Here is a 23,321-nt window from a genome sequence, read left to right on the forward strand (position 1 = left end):
TTGGTTGGTTGATCAGGGAAACTATAGAGCATTCACATGTCACTTCACTGAGTTGATTTAACATTAAAGCCCATTATAAAGAATGATATGAACACACGCTACAGTGTTGCTGATGGTTTATGATCCATATTGAAGACAATTAATTCCATGGGAAAGAATGAATGTCAACATAGCACAAAAAAAATTCACCTGCAGAATATCTCATGAAATAAACCAGTAAAAAAAACCAATGTGTCTGATTCCAGCTTTACCTGAGTTGGTCCTGACCTTGGCTTTGTCCAGTTTGGTGACGATGTCGTCCTTCATTCCAGAGAGCTGAAACACACAGTCGTACCTCCTCCAGTCTTCAGCTTTGACTGATGAGACGTCCAGGTCAACACTCATCTGGAAGGATCCATCATGGTTGGGGAGGATCTCTCCTTGGTCCACGTCCTCATGAAGCTCCTCTCCATCTTTGGTCCAGAACATCAGGGCTCTGTGAGGGTAGAAACCTGTAGCGTGGCAGCTGACTGGAGAGGAGGGAGTCTTCTGGAGGAGAGACACTGAGGGGGGGACTGGAGAGAGACAAATGTGTTTTACTCTATATTCACTGTGATGTTAAATGATTTGTTTAAATCAACCTCAGGTCATGTGACTCTACCTGTTCTCATCAGAGAGCTCCTTCCATAGTTCACATAGTTCTTCAGCCTCTCAGGACACTCCTGAGTAAGGAAGTTCTTCAATTGAATTAATGAAGCTCTGTCATTGTCCCACCTCTGTTTAATGACGACGGCCTGTCGTACTGGAGCGATCCATGTCTCCGTCTTTAAATCAAATTCTAAGAAGTCTTCTCCATCGTAACCATACTGGTTATAGGCAAAAACCTCTTGAGTCTCATCGTCCCATTCACATCCAAACATCCTCTGGTAAATGTGGACGCCTGAGACAGAGACAGAGACAGAAACTACTGTCAACTACAAACTGAAAATGGTTTATGTGAAATAACATGTTGTTACTCAACTTTAACAGTATATGATCGATGATTTCTATCACTCATTCTGCAGCATAGGGGTTGGAAATATTCACTTTAACATGAAACAGACAAATACTCAGACTAACAAATACTAGAATGAAATGACAAAACGTTAACATTCACAATGATCATGTTTGATCTCTAGATTTCTTTGCATAACAAACTTGAACAGAAAATATTTCAGCAGTGAGACATGAATTTACCTTCACATACTAGAATGAAATGACAAATCCCAAATTGACATACACAATGTTCATATGTGTGATCTCTACATTTGTTTGCACAACACACTATTAAAATATTTTAGTAGTGAGACATGAATTTACCTTCAATGTGGTTGAACAGCTGCATCCACTCCCTCATGCTGGAGTTAAAGGAGCTTTGACCAACACGACACTCCTCAGTGAGTGTGTTCATGTGTGTTGGATCATCTTCCAGTAGTTTTGTCATCCAGTCCTGTTTGGGTTCAGCTCCTCTGCTGTTACTGTCACAGTAAATCACTTCAACATCATCAACCATCGTCACAGCAACAAACTCCGGCCAGGTTTGGATTCCAGAAACTCCAGTGAATAAAAACTTCAGGGAGTGAGTCACTGCAGCACATTTTGACAAATAAATAATAAATACATAAAAATAACAAAATAAGATGAATTTTTGGACAAATTATTATCATTCATCCATTTTCTTGTGCACCCCACCTCAGATTACCACAAACGATGCCCCATGTTACAGAAATTAAAGCACAAGCTGCTCTAAAGCAGAGTCACATGATTAAACAGATACAATACAATGATAAATATTTGCAACCGCATGTGATAAAAGTTCATTTGTAGAAGTGGATACTATAAAATCAATAATCTGGTTTTATTTGGAGCATGCACCTTTTTCTTAAATGTTACACTTATCACTTTTCTCTTTATTATTTAAAATTTTCCTCCACACTTGCGCATTGTTGCTGCTGCTTGCCGTTTCTGGTCTGTACATCAGGGATGTCACAGATTCAGCAGCACAGCCTTGAGTTGTAGTTCTGATAAAAAGTTTAAAGAGGCATCAACCTCAGTGTAAAAGTTCCTGAGATGTTAGAACAAAAAAAGTTACAATAAAATGTGATCTTACCTGGAGATGCTGCGTGACAGCAGAGGAGCAACACAAATATCGTTTCCATCATGTTGTTGTATGGGAGCTACTTGTTCAAACCTCACACTCACACAGCTGCTCACATGTCGACAGAGAAAGGAAACAGTGACAGCCGAGGGGAGGAGAGAGGTCTGAATGTGGCTGCACAAAAGGAACAACACCAGTGCCCACAAAATTCACACCTGTGCAGCTCACAGGGTCTTTAAAAAATGTTTCAGCTCCAAAGTGTGAGAAATAAAGAAGTCAGTGGTGTAGGCGGGAAAATCGTAACATCTTTTTGTTGTGATTTATTGTCAAGGTGCTAAAGCCAACAACAACAACAACAACATTGTTCCTCCTCTGCAGCCAAACTCCAACTGACTGAGCTGGACCAAGGCCACCACTCACCTTAGTGCAGGTAAAACACAGTTCCTAACAGGTAAGTTTACATTCAATGTCTTTAAAAGCTGCCACATTGCTTCCCATCTCGCACCTGCAGCTCGTTTCCTGTCCTACTGCCCCATCTAGTGGTCAAACATAAAAACTACATTATATCTACATTATAACAACATTTTTTTTCTCAGTGTCACAAAACATATTGAACATTGCTGAAAATATCACCATTTTAGACACTGTGACTCTTTCATCCTTCATCATCCAATCACAGTGCAACATCTTTTACATTAATAATGTTCATAACATAGTGTCAGTTCTTTCTCCTTAAAGACAAATTAGGAGTTTCAAAATGGCAGAATCTCCTGATCACTGTCCAGAGTGCTGATCCTGGAGCTGCTTCAGCTACATGATGTTGGTGCAGCATCCTCTTCTCCTCCTCACCGTCCTTCAGTCAAAGACAAACAGGAAATAAAGGGTGGAGATGAAACCCTTACTTATTATATACACTGAGAGAAAAGACAGCAGGGAGAATACTGTACTTACTGTTAACAAGCTGAAACCCTGAAATACAAATAAGAGATATGATGTCAAAGAAAATAATTGCCTTTCACAGAGTACAGCCCATAATATGAAGGACAGGACTGTCACAGGTTCATCCTGACTTCATCACTGGAGGATGTTGCTGACCTTGTATGTTCTCTCTGCACATCAGTCCACAGATGCAGAGAATCAGCAGCAACACAACAACAACAACAGCTCCACTGACCAGACCGACAGGAAACTCTGAGGGAGGAACTGGAGCCAGAACAATAATATTCACATTGTTGCAGCTCAACAAAACCAAGTTGTCTAAGTGCTATCTGAAGATACTTGTCTGAAAATTTCACATAAAGAATCTAAGGGACCTACGGGAAAAAAGGCTCAGAAGAAAGGAAGATCGGGTAATGTCACTCTTACCCGTGTTGGTCCTGATCTGAGCTTTGTCCAGTTTGGTGACGATGTCGTCCTTCACTCCAGAGAGCTGAAACACACAGTCGTACCTCCTCCAGTCTTCAGCTTTGACTGATGAGACGTCCAGGTCAACACTCATCTGGAAGGATCCATCATGGTTGGGGAGGATCTCTCCTTGGTCCACGTCCTCATGAAGCTCCTCTCCATCTTTGGTCCAGAACATCAGGGCTCTGTGAGGGTAGAAACCTGTAGCGTGGCAGCTGACTGGAGAGGAGGGAGTCTTCTGGAGGAGAGACACTGAGGGACGGACTGGAGGACAAACAGATGAGTTTATATTGAGGTATACTCTGTGTTTATCCATTGGCAGATAGGTGTTTCTGGTTATTCTACCTGTTCTCTGAAGAAAACTCTGCCCATACTTCACATACTTCTTCAGCCAGTCCGGACACTTGTGGATGTAGTAGTTTTTATTGTGCTCTAATCTCGCTTTGTCAGCGTCCCAACTCAGTTTGGTGATAACAGACTGTGGTTTTGGAGCGACCCATGTCAGCGTGTGCAGGTCCAGTGCTATGAAGTCTTCTCCGTCATATCCATACTGATTAAAGCCAGTAACCTCTCCAGTCTCGTCGTCCCATTCACATCCATTCATCCTCTGTAAAATGTGGACACCTAAGGGCAACAAGAGTAAGAACATCAGGTCAAATCTGGTGACCAGCTACAAGTTTTTATTAATCAATTTGCTTCTATCAAACAGCAGACCTAGCACCACCACCAAGCTATCTGATAGGAAATTCACATATGCACTATGGTTGGTCAATATCTGAGTGACTGATCAGCATTAATAACTGAACACAAACATGGAGTACCTTCAGTTTGGTTTAATCGCTGTTTCAAACTGTAGATGTTGGCTCTGAAGACTTGCTGATTTCCAAAACACTTCTGTGCGTACCAGTCCAGGTGCTGCGGGTCGTCCTTTATGATCTTTTTCATCCACTCCTGTTTTGGTTCTGCTGCCTTGGTGTTGCTGTCACAGTAACCCATCTGAACCTCATTTACCACTGCAGCACCAATGAACTCAGGAACGTTTGGTATTCCAGAGGTCGCAGTAAGGAGATACTTCAGGGAGTGTCTTACTGTGGGATATTTAAAAAAGAGGTTTGAATGGCTTTTTTTTCCAGGGAAAATGATAAATTGGTTGCCAACACCTTCAGAATAGTATCTAGGCTAGTATAGTATATCCACAAAATATTGTTATAGACCTTTTCTAAACTGTTATATTTGTTGTAACTGCAAAAACAATCACGTCACAGATCTCTAATGTATTTGAAGTCTTGCCTTGTATTGTATTAGAATTTATTATATTTATTTTATAAAGCTCTAATGTGTGTACACAATAAGAGTAATAATGTCGACCATCTTAATTTATGGTGACACTAAGTCAACTTCATCGTATAAAGTGAAAGTAAAACTGTAGTTCCCCAACAACAAATCTACAAATAACAACTCAAAGATCCTTCACTGCACCACAGTAACAGAACATAACGGTGAAGTCTCGTCTATGGATTACAACATCCTCTTACCTGGCGCTGCAACGCTGCTCAACAGGAGCAAAATAAATACTTCCTTCATTTTGTTTTCATAAGCACACCCTAACAATCAGGAGGTGGAGTCAAATGTGAGGCGTGTCCTCTCAGGTGTGACACAAGCACGCACGCATACACGCACGCATAGACACGCCTGTGCAAACCGGGCTGCAAACAGCTGCAGAAGTTGCAGACAAGTCATACGGACCTGCATCCTGCTCTCCTGCAATACTTTCTAATGAATCTCGCGATATTTCCGTTGAGCCCTGTGTAATGTGTATCCCTCTCCAGTCTCCTTTGCATCATCACAGATAAATGACCGTGTCGTCAATGAATGAGTAGAATTTAACATGCGTTGTAAAACATATTTTTGTAACACTTAAAACAGTCTCATGGAAAAAAAGGACATGTTTTTAGTTGGATCATAAAGTCTAAACGCCGGGAGCGCGGGAAGATGGGACATTTGGAATGAGACGAGTTCTCGCGAGATTTCAATGAGTTGAGTTGAGTAAATGCCACGTCTTATTCACACACACAAGATACCAGCGGCATCAGCCTCGTCCCACTATCAGCACTTTATCGCACACACACTGTGGGCAGGACACGGACTTATCCGACCGGCACCGAGACCGGAGACACAATCCGGTGAGAGTCCGCCGTTTGTTTTGTTTTTGTTTTGTTTTGTTTACTGCGTTTCCCTCTTAGTGACGTTTCTCCTGCTGCAGCAACATGTTAGCAAGCCGGCGGCTAGCAGCTAGTTAGTTAGCAGGCTCCATTCACAACTAATGGAGACAGTGGTGGTGGTCGTTGTTGTTGTTGTTTGATTACCCGGCGTCTTGTGTTTACTGTGGGGTTAAAAGAGACACTTCTGTTTGCGACATGCAGAGATTATCCGCTTTACAAGTGGTTAGCAAACAAACAATCACAGGACAAAGCTAACTCAGACTGAGTCAGGATGCTAATCCAGTTAGCACAACAAAAAAATCCGGAGTTATCGTTATAAAAGAGTGTGCACACATCAGCAGGGATCATCTGTTGTTGCAAATATATTAAATACTTTATAACGTTACTGTGCTAAATGAGGACAGAACAGCCAGTGAGAAGCAGCAGCAGCAGCAGCAGCAGCAGAAGTTAAACCCAGTGCTAACTCAGATGCTAACTGTGCTGCACAGAGAGGAATAATAGGTACAGTAATATATATTTTTAAAAAGTCCAGTGCAAATCAGTGCAGGTTGATGACCTGCAGCAAACTGATCTGATCTGACGGAGGCTGTGTCACTGGAGCTGCAACCATTGTCCTGGTGCTTAAACCAGATGTGTTGGTAATCTGGAACACATCTGGCTACTACTCACTGGGTGCAATGCAATATGAATGGAAAAAAGAAAACAGCACAACACAACCAAATCTGATACTGAAGATGTCAAAGCAAGTTTCACTGTGTTCACACAGGATAGCACACATAAAAGAAATCTACTGTTCTCTACTGGGCTGCTGTATGGCTTTATTTGTCTCATGTTCAACCACATTGCACATTTAGTAATTCTTAAAACCATCAGAGAAATACTGATAGACTTAAATATGTGGTTAGGGCTGCTGAATGTGGCTGCAATTCAGATTGATGCAAGAATTAAAAAAGTGTCCTAAAAGAACTGGTAAAATAAAGAAGTCAATCGGGGAAAATACATTCCTTAAAAGGAAAATTAGACTGTTGAACATGACAGTTTTTGAAAAAGTAGCAGCATGCAGACAGGTTTGTTTGCAGGGCTGAAATGTTTATGATGCAGAGACGCTTAAGTTAAATAATTATTCTTCTGTTATCTGGCATCAATACGCCCAGAACGCAAACAGAGACATGAAGTGTGTTAAACTTAAAGTTATTAAAGCAGAAGTAAGCGATCCGGTCGCCGGTCGTTTTGGCTAACTTCTTGTCAGCCGATGGAGTTAGCAGTCCCCGCCCTCGTCCCTACGTCACCACATTCACGCGCATCCCTTGGCTGCACACACAGAGAGGACTGCCCCTTTATGCCGTTCTCTCTCCTCATTGGATAAAGGTTGTAGGATACAAGGAAAGTTTTCTCCTCGGCTTACAGCAGAGCAGAGTGACTGACAGACCCGTGTTTCAGACCAAACACTTATAAGTGATTGCTGTCGGAAGACATAACTATTTAAGACTTATATTAACACAAACATTCTGCTTACTTCTGCTTTAATGTTCATGAGTAACGATGAGCCTGTGTCTGTGTCTCTCTCCGTCAGAGGGTGAATATGGGCTGTGGACGTCTGCTGGCGCTGACTCTGGCCTCCTCTGCTCTGCTGCTGTTCGCCTTCCGTTCAGCCTTCGCTCACAGCCACTCGCACGGCGACCACGGGCACGGCCATGGCCACGGCCACCATCACCATGGCCACCATCACCACGGCCACTCTCACGGGGAGGACGACGGCCCTCAGGTGAAGATGTTCCACGGAGCGAGCAAGTGGAGCGCCGAGGCCAACCTCCCGACGGAGGAGGAGGAGCTCCATGACCACGGGCACGGGCACGCTCACGACCACGGGCACGCTCACGATCATGGCCACGGGCACGCTCACGACCACGGACACGGGCACGCTCACGACCACGGCCACGGGCACGCTCACGACCACGGACACGGGCACGCTCACGACCACGGACACGGGCACGCTCATGACCACGGCCACGGGCACGCTCACGACCATCATGAGGATATAGTTCGCGTGCACAAGGAGGAGAGCGGTCACGGTCACACCCACGGAGGAGAGAGAGTGAAGAGGGAAGCGAACGGAGAGAAGAGGGACACGTTGGAGCTCTGGATGCAGGTGTGTGTGTGTGTGTGTGTGTGTGTAGTCATTGTTGTAATGTTGGGTTGTAATGGGATCCATGTGTTAACCTTTTGAAATGTGGGAATACAGTGCACAGCAGCTCTTGGTGTAAAACTCTGTGCAGGGTTCCTTCCTACGCAAGTACGAAAAGTATGGAATTTGATTTTATACATTTCCAGGTCTGGAAAATGGAAACTATTGTATGAAAATCTTATCTTATCTTAAAGGGGAATTGCCGTTTTTTTACAATCTGGACCTTATTTCTAAATAGGAAAAATAGGATAATTTACTCACCCAGATAACGAGAGCCGCGTAACCGTATAATGCGAGAACACGGGGCAGCGCGATGCAGCCTCTAAATAACACATTATCCGCTGCGAAACTCGTTCATTCACCAATATTTAGTTATGATACGCTAGTGCTATTCCCCTCTGAGTCCAGGGTTAGCTGTTATCAACATCCGGGGTCTGTAGGTTGACCTACTAACCTCTGACCTGGATGATGTCATCTCAGAGCGCTGCCCGGCTCATTCTGATAATAATCATTCCGCTTCGGCATTCGGGTCCATTTTTATCTCAACTAGCCGGAGCTTTAGTGAGTCCAGGTTGAGGAGAGGAAGCCTGTGGAAGCTGAACTTCATCCAGCTGCTCATTTTGTTCTGACAAGTCGGAAACACGCAGAAACAAACCGTAGCATTAGCGGTAGCAACAAGCCGCGCTGCGCAGCGCTCAGAGATGACATCATCCAGGTCAGAGGTCAGTAGGTCAACCTACAGACCCCGGATGTTGATAACAGCTAACCCCGGACTCAGAGGGGAATAGCACTAGCCTATCATAACTAAATATTGGTGAAATGAACGAGTTTCGTGGCAGATAATGTGTTATTTAGCTACAATCTCCTGGGAATTATTCGGTGACATAATGGCATACAGATTAAGAATAATGAAAACAAATGATTTCTTTACATGATACACATCTAATTACTCAAATGTCACAAATTATTTTAATTTTTTGTACCGAGAAGTCTGGAAATTATGGTCTGGAAAAAGTGTGTAGGGACCCCTGTCTGTGTTCCAGCTTCACATTTCCAAGTAAGAACGTATTGAATCGGCCTCAAGCTGCTCGATGAGACACTTCACCCAGGAAGTCCTGATGCGTTCAGGGACCTAATAAGTCTCCGGGAAAAAAAAAAAACCCACTTATTTCCTTTGCTGCTGCTGCATCCGGCCAAGGAACAGGGTGAACCGGTGACGACCGTGAGAAACTGTGGAGACAGAACAGACTCTGTGAGAAAAATGTCACCTTGGCACCGAGAAGAAAAAGAAGAAGCTTGTTTCACTTATTCTTGTAAATCTAAAAAGAGTTTTGTTTCATGCTGGTCAAGCCACTGAACCAACGCACACATCTGGAGCTGTGATCACTATCCAGATGTTAGTTTGTTGTTTTCTGTTTGACAACATGTGGATGCAGTTTTTTTTTCCAGCTCCACAGAAAACAGATTTTCTTCCATTTTTAGTCTCAAAGTGACTTTTTCCTTTTTCCTGTCACTTTTCATCAGTCATCAGTTGTCTTTGTTTCCTCTTTATGATGATGTTGATGTTGCAGTTTGAGGACGTTAATGAAAAGTCAACCTCTCTTTCTCTCTGTCTCTCTGTGCAGGCCATCGGAGCGACGCTGTTGATCAGCGCGGCTCCGTTCCTCATCCTGTTTCTGATCCCAGTTCAGTCCAACAGTGACCAGCACCAGAACCTGCTCAAGGTTCTGCTCAGCTTCGCCTCCGGAGGTCTCCTAGGCGACGCCTTCCTCCACCTCATCCCCCACGCTCTCGGTAGGAAGTCCATCCCCATTACTCTGATTTTACTCTTTTATTTATTTATTTATTTTTATTTTAGCTGGCTATCTTAAAGGGATAGTTCAACATTTTGGCAAATTGGCCCATTGCCATAATCCCTATAGTCATAGCAGTAGGTTTGTTACCTTTAATTGTCGGTGCAAGCTATTTTTAGAACGGCAGAGCAGAGCTGCAAGCTGCTCAGAGCTACGTTACGGAGGCTAATGGGATTTATTGGTTTCCCTCATCAAACTCATCAAATACACAATCCAACAACTCCAAAACGCTCTGGTGGACAAGTTGTGACCTGCACATTCACCACGCTATGAGATAATAACAGAACGTTACCAGGCAGAGTTGTTTTAGAGGGAAATTCATGCAAAACCACTGATGCACGTTGCTTTCAGGGACAGTTTTTCACCAAGCAGTCTCTGTATTTCCCTCTAAAACAACTCTGTCTGGTAACGTTCTGTTATTATCTCATAGCGTGGTGAATGTGCAGGTCACAACTTGTCCACCAGAGCGTTTTGGAGTTGTTGGATTGTGTATTTGATGAGTTTGATGAGGGAAACCAAGAAATCCCATGAGCCTCCGTAGCGTAGCTCTGAGCAGCTCACGGCTCTGCTCTGCCGTTCTAAAAATAGCTTGCACCGACAATTAAAGGTAACAAACCCACTGCTATGACTATAGGGATTATGGCAATGGGCCAATTTGCCAAAATGTTGAACTATCCCTTTAAAAAAAAAACCCGATATCGTTTAATGTGTTTCATACACACACAACTCTGTTTTAGGTCATTGAAAATGATTATTGCTGAAAATTTATAGTGGAGATGTGGGACAACAAGAGTTTTAGGTTCCTTGCATCCACAGTGAGATCGTGATGCTGTGAAAGCAGAGCTCTGATCACCGTTCATCCAAACACTTTTTCCTTATTCTCCATTACACTGAGAAGCGATGAGGAGGAGGAAGAGCTCTTGTTCACTTGTTTAACTCCAACTTTCACTCTAAACAGAGAAAAATAAACACACTCGACAGTGTATTTATTTAACCTGGTTTGTGTATATAAAGATGTTTATGAGAACTATCAGTGTACGATCTTATTATTGAGAGCTAAGAGGGAAAAATATTAATCTTTATAAATATCCAGCTGTGTGTCCATGGCCTCAGTTCATCACAGCTGCCACATCAACATTTGTTAAAACATATAAATGAAAACCTCAGCGTGTGTGACTCCTTTTAACATCAGTAAATAAAAACACAACATGTTGAGTCAGACACAGACTCGGCTTCGTCAGTTTAACGTCTGTTTTGTTTCATGTGTCCTTCCTCACAGAGCCTCACTCTCATCATGGAGAGGAGGAGGAGGATCACGGACACTCGCATGCAAGTGAAGAGTCAAACGACCACGGCCACTCTCACGGTACGAAGCAGCAGCAGTTACAGTTTTCATTCAGCAGCAATGTCTAAAAATCCTTTGCATCTACTTTTCTTTGTTGACATTAACCTGTGTCCCTCCTCCTCCTCCTCCTCTTCCTCCTGCACAGGTGCTGCCCACGGTCACATGATGTCCGTGGGTCTGTGGGTGCTCGGTGGGATCATCGCCTTCCTGGTCGTAGAGAAATTTGTGCGTCTGCTGAAGGGAGGACACGGACATGGACATTCCCACGGCCACTCACACAGTGCGTCAAACTAACACAAATACTCTCACAAATAATCTTTATTTGTACAATTTATATTTCTTCTGTCTAAAACTAGGGATGGGCATTTGGAGTAATTTTCTAACCGAGTAACCTAACCTGGTCTTACCCGGGTAACCGATTACTTTAATAAAAATAAAATGGCGTCATGTCTGAAGGACAGAGCGCAGCTGGGGCATAAATGCGCATAAAAGTTTAAGATGACACACATATATGTGCATCTTTATGCCGCATTTATGCTGCTTTGGAGGAGAAAACTTTTTTTTTTCTTCAGTCATTTGCGGTGCTTATTTATTAGTCCATACTACATTTTGGCAACTACACTCCCCTCTGCCTCGCATCGTCTCAGGAAGTAACTGGGAAGGTTTCATAATGTTTTTTGGTGTTGTGGTTATCGTTTTTAGGCGTTGCAGGTGCAGATGTCAGTGCTTGATCTGGAGGTTGTGGCTAATCTGATGCAACATTTTCAGGTGCTGCCAAGGAAAAAGACAGCGATGGAGAGGAGGAGAAGGAAAACAAGAAGAAAGAGGAGAAAGGAGGCAAAGCACCAAAGAAAGAGGAGACACAGATCACAGGTGAACGAAGGAGTGGGTTTTCTTTTCACAGATGAACGCCGCCCCCTGCTGGTCTGTTTCTGACACTTCTCCACCCTCTCCCTCTCTCTGTCTCTCTCTCTCTCCACTGGTGCAGACATCAAAGTGTCGGGTTACCTGAACCTGGCGGCCGACTTCACGCACAACTTCACCGACGGTTTGGCGATCGGCGCCTCCTTCCTGGTGGGTCCGGCGGTGGGCGCCATCACCACCCTCACCATCCTGCTGCACGAGGTCCCGCACGAGATCGGAGACTTCGCCATCCTGGTCCAGTCGGGCTGCACCAAGAAAAAGGTACATGATATTATAGTTTATTATAGTTTTGAAATCTTCATTAGTTTTTCTTTTTATTTAGTTTTTCAGTTTGCTTTTTTATTTCAGTTTAGTTTTCGTTTCTTCAGAAAGTGATCAAGAAGTTAGCCTATAGTTTATTTCTTATTTTTGAGGAATTGACTAGTTTTTTATTTAGTCTTAGTTTTAGTTTTTCAGGTTTTAGGAAAAAGTCTCTGTCAGACCTCGGAAGATGAAGGAGGTTTTTCCCTTTTAGTTGCATCCCATAATGTTCCCATCAGTCCTAATCTACCTGTGGGTTGTGCTCCAAGTCGTCACATATTGAGCTGTGGCGTTTTCTTCCTGCAGCTTTAGCATCTCTAAGAAAACTAAAACTAAGCTGATGTTATCTGACATTGACTTTAGTTTTACGGTAGTTAGTTTTGCATTGTTCCTTGTAGTTTTTTATTTAGCTCTTGTTTTTGGAAAAAAATATTTCTTCTTCTTCTTCTTCTTCTTCTTCTTATTATTATTATTATAACTAAATTATTTTTTCACTGCCTGTTTTAGTTTTAGTCTTAGTTTTAACTATAATGACCGTGCTCTGAAGCTGCAGAGTTTAAAGGAATAGTTCACCAAAAAATGAAATTCAGTCATTAGTGACTCACCCTCATGCTGATGAATACTCCGGAGTAGTTTTTTATTCCTCAAAGTGCATCTGGAGACCCGGGAGGCCGGTTCGTAGTCCATCGAAAACTTTATAATGAGAGTCAATAGGGTCTGACAAAAAAACGTCCATAAAACTACACAAAAACCATTTAATATTCCTCCACACTGCTCGTCCACTGCAATCCAAGTGTCCGGAAGGGAGATAGTCCAGAGTTTACTGGAAACAACGTCATTTGGGACATTTCTAAACAGTCCTGTATTGAATTTGCCTGGTGCGCGCTCTCACGTTCACGCGATGCACGCGGACGTGACCGCACTTGCCTAAATGACATTGTTTCAGGTAAACTCTATACACTATATCCCTTCAGGACACTTGGATTGCAGTGGACGAGCAGTGTGGAGGAATATTAAATGGTTTTTGTGTAGTTTTATGGACGTTTTTGTGTCAGGCCCTATTACTCTCATATAAAGTTTTGGTTGGACTACGAACCGGCCTCCCGGGTCTCCAGATGCACTTTGAGGAATAAAAAACTACTCCGAAGTATTCATCAGCATGAGGGGGAGTCACTAATGACGGAATTTCATTTTTTGGTGAACTATTCCTTTAATAAAATAATAGATAATGTTCAGCAGGACTTTTAAAAGACAGAGCGATGCTGCTGATGATGACGACACCTGAACCATCGAAGTCTGTGTCCGGTGTGTTGACGCTGTCGCTCCTCTCCCATCAGGCCATGTGTCTCCAGCTGCTGACGGCGTTGGGCGCTCTGGCCGGCACGGCCTGCTCCCTGTTGGCGGAAGGCGTGGGCGCCGCGGCGACCGCCTGGATCCTGCCCTTCACCGCCGGCGGGTTCGTTTACATCGCCACGGTGACGGTGCTCCCGGAGCTGCTGGCGGGCCGCTCCAGCTTCGGCCAGTCCCTGATGGAGATCCTGGCGCTGCTGTTCGGAGTCGGCATGATGGTGCTGATCGCCGAGTACGAGTGAGACGCCGCGGTCAGACAGAGAGAGACAAGAGAGGGCAAAGGTCAACTAAAGGTTAAAAAAGGAGGTTTTTAAGTAGAGTTCAAGTGGATTTTTTCTTTATCAGGGGTGTGTCCTCTTGTTTTTTATTGTGTTCTATTTTGGGACAAACAGCACCCACTTATGGCCAATGGATGTTTTTTTTTTTTTGTTGTCTTGTGTGTTTTAGCAGTTCACGGTCACATCCCTGATTTGTGTTACTATTTTGTTGTTGAGAGGCGAAGTGTCGGCTCGGTGGAGCGGCGGAGACTCGGGACAGAGAGAGGGAAACAAAAGAGCTGGAGATGGCGTCTCTGAGGACCGAAGGCCTTTCGTCAGGTCCCAGTAATTCCCTCGACCACCTCCACTACACGGATCACCACCTGCACTTTGACTGCAGCTTTAATTAACTGACAGTTGCTTCCCTCCAAAAGTGGCTTCAAGTAAATCAGATTCGTCGCCATCCATGTTTGTGTCGTCAGAGCGGCGGGTGGTCCTCTGGTGGCCGGTCCTTTCAATCACACATTTCAGAGTCGGGTCAGAGGAGCAGCAGAACCAGCTCTGTGGGTCTGGATCCGATGTTGGATAATGGGAACTGAATGAATGTTAATATTTTTACATTCCGCAAAATAAAGTAAAATCTTGAGGCTTCTAGATGTGCTCAATATGGCATCATGTTCATAAAAGGAAAACTTAGAGGTCCCATACTGTAGAGAAATTAATTACACAGTGTCATAATAAAATGACCCATAAGGTTTTCTGTAACTTTATGATGTCGCAACAAAGCAGTCACCAACCTGAGCCATGGCCAGGCTTTTTTTTTTTTTTTTTTTTTAACCTTCAATCTGCTTTGTTTTCATTTGATCGCTCAGAAACCAGCCAATCAGAAGACAGGTTCAGAGCCTCCTCTCTTCTGATTGGTTGAAACCAGCCAGAGCTCCAGATGTAAAACCACACGTGACATGCTTTTTTTGGTTTTTGACACAACAAATGTATATCATGATTCATGTTATGTATCAACACTTAAAAATAAAACCCAGGAGAATTAAGTGTAAAATATGGGACCTTTAACCTACAACACACTTTTCCCACCTGTTGGATGATAAAAACGCAGACGGCTGTGATGAACATTCCCAATAAAGGTTGATAATCTTCAAAGTGATTATTACTTTTCAACATACAGACACACATAACTGCTGCTTTCAATTTGAAAGTTGAATTTAACCAAACATGACATTGACCACAAGAGGGAGTAAGAGGGCCACAATTGGTAAATGTGACCTTTTTTTTTTTTTTAAAGCACTGTAGAGATGGGTGTTTTGCTCAGACAGCAGTGCAGAAGTATGAGACCACCTGACCTGACGTACAGTTAATCACGTGTCACATCGATGGCATGAAGAGAATGAGCGCTGATGTGCTGGTTCTAGTTGCTACAGCAGCTGAACAAGTGCAATTTTCTACAGCTGTGGCCAAAGGTTTTGAGAATGACACTTTTTTTTTTGTCAGATGTTACTGAAACACGATTACAAGCATTTCATAAGTGTCAAAGGCTATTATTGACAGTTTCATCAAGTTTATCAAGTTTCTTGGATGGTTGGGAAATGTTGCTCTTGGAGGATGTTTCGGTGCCATTTTTGATACAAAAGCCGCATTTCCACTGCAAGAGTTCCTGGTAAAAGGAGGGAGTAGGAACTTCTACTGCCGTGTCTCCACTGCAGACAGGACCCACCGGGCTCTTATGGCGACATGCGACAGTTTCAATCATTGCGCGGTCGTTGTGCATGCACACCGTTAACTGATAACAAGAACTTTGCCTTCAGTCGTATTTCGCAGCAAAAAATGACATGGGATTAGGCTACTTAGCCTACAGTAGGCTAGCCTCGTAAACCAGCCTCTCGCGGAAATGCATTTCATTTCTCGGGAGAGTCTGGCCTCATCCCCCCTCTAAGCGTTTGGGCTGGGCGGGAGCTGGGCGGGAGTAGTAGCAAAGACGGTTTAATATCTTTGGTAGTAGCGTTGACAGACAACCCCATTCAGCCAATCAGCAAGTTGGTGTAGTGACGGGGCTTTGCACCAGTCGGTCCCTGATTGGCCAACGTGCTGTGTCAATCACAGCGGGCGACGCTGATTGGCTCGGCCTTCTGAGGGTTTCAGTCCAAACGCTTAGAATGGGGATGAGGCCAGACTCTCCCTGGGAATGAAATGAAATGCACTTCCGCGAGAGGCTGGTTTACGAGGCTAACAGTAGGCCATGTGCCCGTTATGCAGCAGTTGCCGGGAAGGAAGCTCAGAGAGCAAACACACAGACGTCTGAAGGATGGTGCGCTAAACAAACAACAAAAAAAAAGAGGACGGCTGCACAGCTTTAGCAGCTTGCCTGTAGGGCCTATTATAGCAGCCAAAATAAACATTGTTAATCATTCTCTCAAGATGGATGATCGCGTTGCCGATCAGCATAAGCCTAGTCACATTTATCAGTTAACGGTTATTAATCGGATAACGAGCTTCTGTTATCAGTTAAAAAAACAATTAAGAATGTGCATCCATAACGGCTACGGGTGCAACCTCTCCAGCATCTGATAAATGTTTTCCACTGACCAAATATCAAGGAGGCAGCGTGTCTATCTGTGCTCCATGTTGACCCACGGCTCATTGTTGATCATTTCCACATTTTCTGACAACAACGGAAGCATCTTGAATCCAAAAAGGTGCTTGGATTTTGCATTTGGGTCGGAAAAGATTCGGTCTGCATTCACAACATACACGAATCGCATCAGGGTTCTTTTCAGACTCTGGTGCGGACCAAACAAGTGAACCGAGTCCCAGCTGCAGAGGTGGTCTTGGTTCACTTGTTTGATCCGCACCAGAGTCCGGTAGTTTGTATTCACACCTCCCCAAATGGTCTGCACCAAGGAAAAAGTCAATTTCAAGTGAACTAAACAAGCCTGGTGGAAATACGCCCTTAAACTCTGCTCTGGTGGTCCCGATCCTGCAGCTGAATCCCCTTTAGGAGACAGTCCTAGGGTCTTATTTATAAAATTGTGCATAGGATCATTACTAGAAGTGTGCATACGCATGGTTTTATAAATCTGAATATTTTTTGGTGCACACAAACTTTGGCTTTTGGACGTACGCAAAAAATATTAAGATTTATAAAACCCTGTGTACGCACACTTTTAAGCAAACTTCCCTTTATAAATCACAGAGTGCCAACAAGTGATTCGGCTTCACGACCCACCCTGTACACGCCCTTTTTTTTTTTACGGTCAATGCAAACCACCACACGAATGAGCCTGACATGCTATTGTTCTGTTTTTGTTGTGAATTGGCGGCAGATGTTAAAGTAGCAACGTGACATGTTGCTGCAGGCGGCTGCCAACGGCGTCGGCGGCTCAGAGCGCATCGTGCTGTGGTTTGGGTCGCTGCCCTCTCAAATGCTGAACCTGCTTTGGCACATAGTTACAACAATGACAACAGCTCTAGGGGATCTGAAACAAGTTATTAACCAGTCATCATCATCATGGGCCAAAAAGTCGCCGCTCCCTGAAGATCATCCTCATTCTCCCCCAGCAGCGTCATGGTGCATTACGCACGGGGCTCGCCACTGTATTTATACATTTGCAGTAATTAGACTGATCGATGAAACGTTGAATAATTAGCAGAATCAGTTAAATTCTGATGAATGAACAAACATTTCTTTCTCCTGGTTTTTGTGATAAGTAGGACTGATAACAAGAAAACAGAATAACGACTGTGCGAACGATTACTGGCTTCTTTCCAGGCTTTGAGATGTAATTGACTCTCAATCATATGTTCACAGTATCGTAGGAAAATATCTAGTTATTCACACCATGTTAGGACTGGATGCTTTATCCCATGCAGCCGCGCCGTCCTCTACTCCTCATGCGCTCCGGGAGTGGACGCTATGGCGGAGAGACGGTGGTGATTAAATATAGAGAAGGAATTTTGATTTTAAATTTTAAAGCAGAACTATGCAGGAATTGGGCTGTAATTATTGTGGCTCAGAGTCACTGTGATGGTAGAGTGACCTGTTATGAAGTGAATGGGGTCTAGGCCAATGCGCTCACCCCCCCCACTGGCTGAAAACCGCACTTGCAAGATCAGTCGTCCGTCTCGGTGTTACAAATCTCGTCAATGGATAGAAGTATCGCGAGAAACTGCCTTACGGCAGTACGAGATAAGAACGCATATGACGTCATACATGTCACGAATCGTGATTGGTTTGAGTTCGGAAAGTCGGAGGAAACCATGGAAACATGAAATGTTTACTGATGAAGTTCAGCTTGTGGCTAACGGGGAGCTAATGCTAACACAGATACACACACCATGGGTCTTTTATAAGATAATGTAATACATCATGACACACACACACCTTCGCGTTTTGGAACCTTTATTCCTGTGTGTGTATGTCTGTGTCTTTGTGCCTGTGTGTGGCTGTATTAGCGTTACCTCCGTGTTAGCGTTAGCTCGGTGTTAGCGTTAGCTCGGTGTTAGCGTTAGCTCGGTGTTAGCAGGGCTTAGCAAACAGCAGTAAACACAAGCACGTGTAGGGGGGGTGGAGGAGGTGGCGGCGGCGAGGTTTTACGACAGTGACATGTGCCTCCCAGAACTGTGGGGGAGCTCCGGAGAGGGAAAAAAAGAGAAACCAACGAAGGAGCGAGCTATTTCCGGCCGACTTGCAAAGTTCTGCTTTAAATTAGATTCTAAGAAGATGTTTCTGAAACATCAGTCCAATGCAAAATAACACTCTTGAATTAAATCACCATAGCATAACATGAATCTAACACATGATAGAGGTTGAAATTAAATGTGTGACGGCCCATAATAAAAACATAATTGTTCTTCTCACTGCACATTTCTTCAATCTGACTTCAGTTCACCACCACACCGTCTGTGTCGCCAATTCCCCTTTTCCTCCAAACTATGCATATGGGTCAGAGTTTGCTTCGGGGTGCACACATTCTCCCGTCAAGTTTTTTTTATTTTTTTTTATAGATCACAACCTTTGCGTGTAAAGTGACTTGCGCCACTTTCAGGCCCCGTTTTGCAAGTAGCCTACGCAGCGGTTATAAATGAGACCGCTAGTGCTTGCAGGACTTTCTTCTTCACAACAATTGAGCCTCTCTCTTTTTTAAGTTCATTTTCTTGACAAGGAGGGACTGTGCAATTACATGCAAGTCATGCATTCATAACATTCTTGAGTAATTTGCAAGTTATGCAAATTGCCATCATAAAAACTGAGGCAGCAGGAAATTAATATTTGTGTCATTCGCAAAACGTTTGGCCACAGTTGTACTGCAGTCACAAAAAAACACTTTTTTGATTCTTAGGAAACTAAATTTCTCTTCTTACCCACTTTACTTTAGGACTGTACCAATAGTTGCTGTTACAGTAACAGGCTGAGAGCAGGTAGATTTGAAAAAAACCCCATCAGAGGATGCCTTGCGCAGGGCCTGGGAGGAAATTAAAAAAGTTAATAAATGAAGCATGAGGGTGTGAAGGGTAATAATAGGTAATGACGAAGAGTAATAATAGGTAACGACAGAAACATGTCACTTTTCTGGAATCAAACTGAGCGAAAGTCCCACACCATGGAGTTTCACCAGGAGACTACAGCTATTATTTTTAATCCAACCAGCTCCTTGAACATAGTATTGGGGTCAGAGTTTAATGTGTCACAATCTAGAGGCATAACATCATTTAAGAAAATGAAACACAAGAGTAATCAATGAAGGCAATAAAATGTAAGAAAAAGCAGCAAAACTGTGACATTTGGCCAAATGTAAACAAATCAGTTCTAAGGCTCATGGGTAATTTATTACTTATTACTTACTTATTACTTATTTACAGTCTGTCAGCAGGGAGAGGGTGTGTGAGTTTGTGTGGATGTGTGTGAATATGCATGCGTGTGTGGATGTGAATGTGTATGAGTCGATGTGTGTGTAAGTGGATTTGTGTGATGGTCAGTGAGTGTGTATAGGTGTGTGTGTAGGGGCCCAGGCCGTGTTCATTAGTTTGTGGCAAGAAGAAGCTGCTGGGTTTTTATGTTTCTTTTTTGACTAAAACATGTCGGGACTTCACAGTTTCTCAATAGCTGCATTTCCACTGCAGGAGTTGCTGATAAAAGGAGAGGGTAGGAACTGAAACGTCCTCTCACTCGGCCCTCTCGGTGGCCGTGTCTCCACTGGGACCCACCGGGCTCTTACATATGGCGATGTGCGACAGTTTCGATCATCGTGAGGTCGTTGTGCAGTATTTTTTTTGTTTGTTTTTTTCACTGCTCTTGTTTTTTTTATGGCAGTATAGACGCTTTCAAAAAAAAAAAAGATGGGGTTTTTGCCGTCTCGATTGTCACGTAATCCAGCGATCGCGTATTTATCACACTTTTTTTTCCCCCGGGCAGGCCTACTGCTACTCTCGTCTTTTACTGACTTACTCTCTATTAGTAACGTTGGTTTTAAAAATGCCGCTTATTTTGGGGCTTTGTCTTAGCATCACATCCTGCTTTGAGTCTGAGCAATCAGCACAGAGTAAATCTCAAGCCCCACCAGGACTTCAGGGTCGATCTGGGTACCTACCCCCAAACAGGGACGTTCGGCCCCGTAAAGGTTCCTGTAAGCAGCCCTGTGGGGGAGGTTCCTGCAGTGGAGACACACACCAACGGGGCTGGCCCCGTATCCTGCAGTGGAAACGTGCCGTGGAAACGTGCCTACTGAAACTTCTTCCTCTTTGAGATGATTAACAGTTAACGTCACTCTCGTGCTGCGTTCCATAAGTGACATTTTCCATAACTCCAACGAACTGCAGCTGCTAATTACTGAACCAGCTCACCCTGAGCTTCCGATCAGAGCTCCTCTTTTCCTCTATTGCACAATGTACACATCACCTCAGGCACTTATTATTATATATATTATATATATGTATGTAGCAAATGTGGCAGGGACGAAGGAGGATCATGGGCAGGTTTGAACCCCAGTCTCTCGGGTAAGAGTCATGTGCGCTGACCATCCGACCAAAGGGATATCCCTGTGGCACTTGTTTCTAAAGTTCAGGCTTTGCTTATTTTCATGCAACCTCCAGCGAGTCTTCATCTTCTTTCTTTGTGTGCCTTGTTGGATATAAAAATTGACATGACTTCTCTGTGGAGATTGTCTCCAGATGATGTTGTTTGTTTGACTTCATGCTCTCCTCTTAGTGAGGTCAATTTCCTTGTTTCACTTAAACCAAGGGACGTTTTTCAGGTGTGACGGAGCTTTGAAATGTGACATGATGCAAACTGCATCTTTTAAAAAAAAAACCCTCTCATCTTTCAAGGAAGTCTCTGTTGGATTTCTTATTGTTTGTTTTTTTACAAACTTTGTCTTTCATTTTGCTTCATTACTTATCTGTTTTATTTTCTTCCTCCTTAATTATTTTGTTGTTGTAGTCCTTACGGTACGCTATAAAGAAAACATGAGGAACCAGAATGTTTCGGCCGCCATCATTCATCATACCATTCCAGTCATGTTTGTATGATGTTCGTCACCTCACTTGCTGCTTTTCTGAATCATAGATTTACAACCAAAAGATGCAGTCGCTATATTTTACACAATGGTCAAATGCACCAAAAACTAGACGGAATATTTTCATTAAATCTTTTGAAGCAAATGAATGAAACTAACAACAACAACAAATACAACAATTGAAAATAAATCTCTTTCCCTGAAAATCTGAATGAAGTGGGGAATGACGTCACATGTTGTTGACCATGTTCCAGTTCATTTTCAGGATCAATGTCCATGTTACCCTTTTGTTAGCCATTACTGTAATTAGCATTATTAGCTAATAGCAGCTGATAACAACACACCATGTGAAAGTTTGTGCATTAAAAGCAACATGTTTGCAGTTAAAGGGATAGTTCACCCTAGAATGATATTTCGCTCATTATCTACTCACCCTCATGTTAACTAAGGGCTGGAAGAATTTTCAGAGTCCACCGTCCCTTCTCTGAGTTACAGGGGCGCATGACGTCTGTCCGACTACCCATTTCTCCGACCACCCATTTCTCCGACTCCGACCATACATTTCTTTATTTTTGCGTCCATCAGTCCGACCTCCCACTTCTCCGACTTAAGTAGCCCTAACCCTTAACCTTACCCTAAACCTAACCTCAACACTAGTCAGAGAAATGAGCCGTCGGACTTGTGGGCAGTCGGACTGACGTATGCTCCCCGAGTTACAGGGGGTCTTGGCGTAGCAGTGCATTTCAATGCAACGGTTGCAAAGGGACACCAGAGCTCTTCGTAAAAAAACACACACAAAAAAACATCCAAATACCTCCATGATGCTCGTATGTAATGTCCGTCTTGTGCTGAAGCCCCAAATTGCGTAATTGTCCCGAAAAAAATTAAATAAGTCTATATTTTAAGCTTGTTTGTAGCGGAAGCTTCTCGAAGCTCCTCTTCCTGGTCCGTCCAAATCTCGCGTGATTTGCGCCGGCGTCAGTGCGGTTACTGCGAATCACTACTGTAACTCAGAGAAGGGACGGTGGACTCTGAAAATTCTTCCAGCCCTTAGTCAACATGAGGGTGAGTAGATAATGAGCGAAATATCATTCTAGGGTGAACTATCCCTTTAAGAAGCACAATACAATACTGTTAGAACTGCTTTAATGTCACAACATCTAGACTAAATGGTGGATAGACAGTGTGATGATAAGCCATCTTAGATTGTGACCTCAGGGTTACTGAAGTGCCTCTGAGTTTCCAAGTTGTGTGTCTGATGATGGAGCTGACTGTATATATAGTAGGATATATACAGTATAGTATATATACTTGGGCTGTCAGAGTTAACGCGTTAATCGCGATTAGATTAATTAAAAAAATTAACGCGATTAAATTTTTTAATCGCGGTTAATCGCGGCCCATTTTGTCCTCTGTCTGCTGGACTGGAGGACTGGAGTGTGGGACCTCCAGTCCAGTAGGTGGCGGTAAGCCACCTTCAAGTTGGTTGCTACACAAATATACACAGTCTAACATATATCCACAGCTCTATCCATTGATTTTTTGACGGCTTGGTTGTCAACAAATGCACATGGCCAGGCAGAGGCGTAGCAAAGTAAAGGGCAATTTCCACTGGATGCAATTCGTTTCAATTCTGTGTGAGTTTCATGCATCATGTGTTATGATTAGGTACTAGGCCTGCTAGGTCTGGTCTAAAAGTTGTTTGTCTAGAGATTATAACACTTTGGAGGGTTGAAAGTCCAAAGCGCCATATATAATATTTTTAATAGAGATTAATCGCGAGTTAACTATGGAAAAAATGCGATTAATCGCGATTAAAAAAATTAATCGTTTGACAGCCCT

The 23,321-nt window shown here is 43.4% G+C and overlaps 3 protein-coding genes across 3 annotated transcripts; 1 reads left to right on the forward strand and 2 right to left on the reverse strand.

The window, feature by feature from the left end:
* Nucleotides 1-201: 201 nt before the first annotated feature.
* On the reverse strand, nucleotides 202-2,177 carry LOC146978089 (major histocompatibility complex class I-related protein 1-like). Its single transcript, XM_085790565.1, has 4 exons — nucleotides 2,129-2,177; nucleotides 1,339-1,605; nucleotides 641-919; nucleotides 202-554 (listed from the first exon to the last, which is right to left on the reverse strand). Exons 1-4 carry the CDS (start codon nucleotides 2,175-2,177, stop codon nucleotides 202-204), a joined length of 948 nt encoding a protein of 315 aa, XP_085646691.1.
* Nucleotides 2,178-2,946: 769 nt separating this feature from the next.
* LOC146978090 (major histocompatibility complex class I-related protein 1-like) lies at nucleotides 2,947-5,250 on the reverse strand. Its single transcript, XM_085790809.1, has 7 exons — nucleotides 5,056-5,250; nucleotides 4,342-4,608; nucleotides 3,866-4,144; nucleotides 3,446-3,784; nucleotides 3,212-3,307; nucleotides 3,068-3,085; nucleotides 2,947-2,969 (listed from the first exon to the last, which is right to left on the reverse strand). The coding sequence occupies exons 1-7, from the start codon at nucleotides 5,102-5,104 to the stop codon at nucleotides 2,962-2,964; spliced, it is 1,056 nt and encodes a 351-aa protein (XP_085646935.1). The 5' UTR covers nucleotides 5,105-5,250; the 3' UTR covers nucleotides 2,947-2,961.
* Nucleotides 5,251-5,599: 349 nt separating this feature from the next.
* Nucleotides 5,600-15,106, forward strand: slc39a7 (solute carrier family 39 member 7). Its single transcript, XM_085790792.1, has 8 exons — nucleotides 5,600-5,703; nucleotides 7,318-7,891; nucleotides 9,553-9,721; nucleotides 11,060-11,146; nucleotides 11,271-11,405; nucleotides 11,894-11,998; nucleotides 12,114-12,310; nucleotides 13,687-15,106. The coding sequence occupies exons 2-8, from the start codon at nucleotides 7,325-7,327 to the stop codon at nucleotides 13,939-13,941; spliced, it is 1,515 nt and encodes a 504-aa protein (XP_085646918.1). The 5' UTR covers nucleotides 5,600-5,703; nucleotides 7,318-7,324; the 3' UTR covers nucleotides 13,942-15,106.
* The last annotated feature ends 8,215 nt before the right edge of the window (nucleotides 15,107-23,321 follow it).

The sequence above is a fragment of the Trachurus japonicus genome, chromosome 11, assembly GCF_045865225.1.
Source record: "Trachurus japonicus isolate A0001 chromosome 11, Traja_1.0".
In the NCBI taxonomy this organism is placed as follows: Eukaryota; Metazoa; Chordata; class Actinopteri; order Carangiformes; family Carangidae; genus Trachurus; species Trachurus japonicus.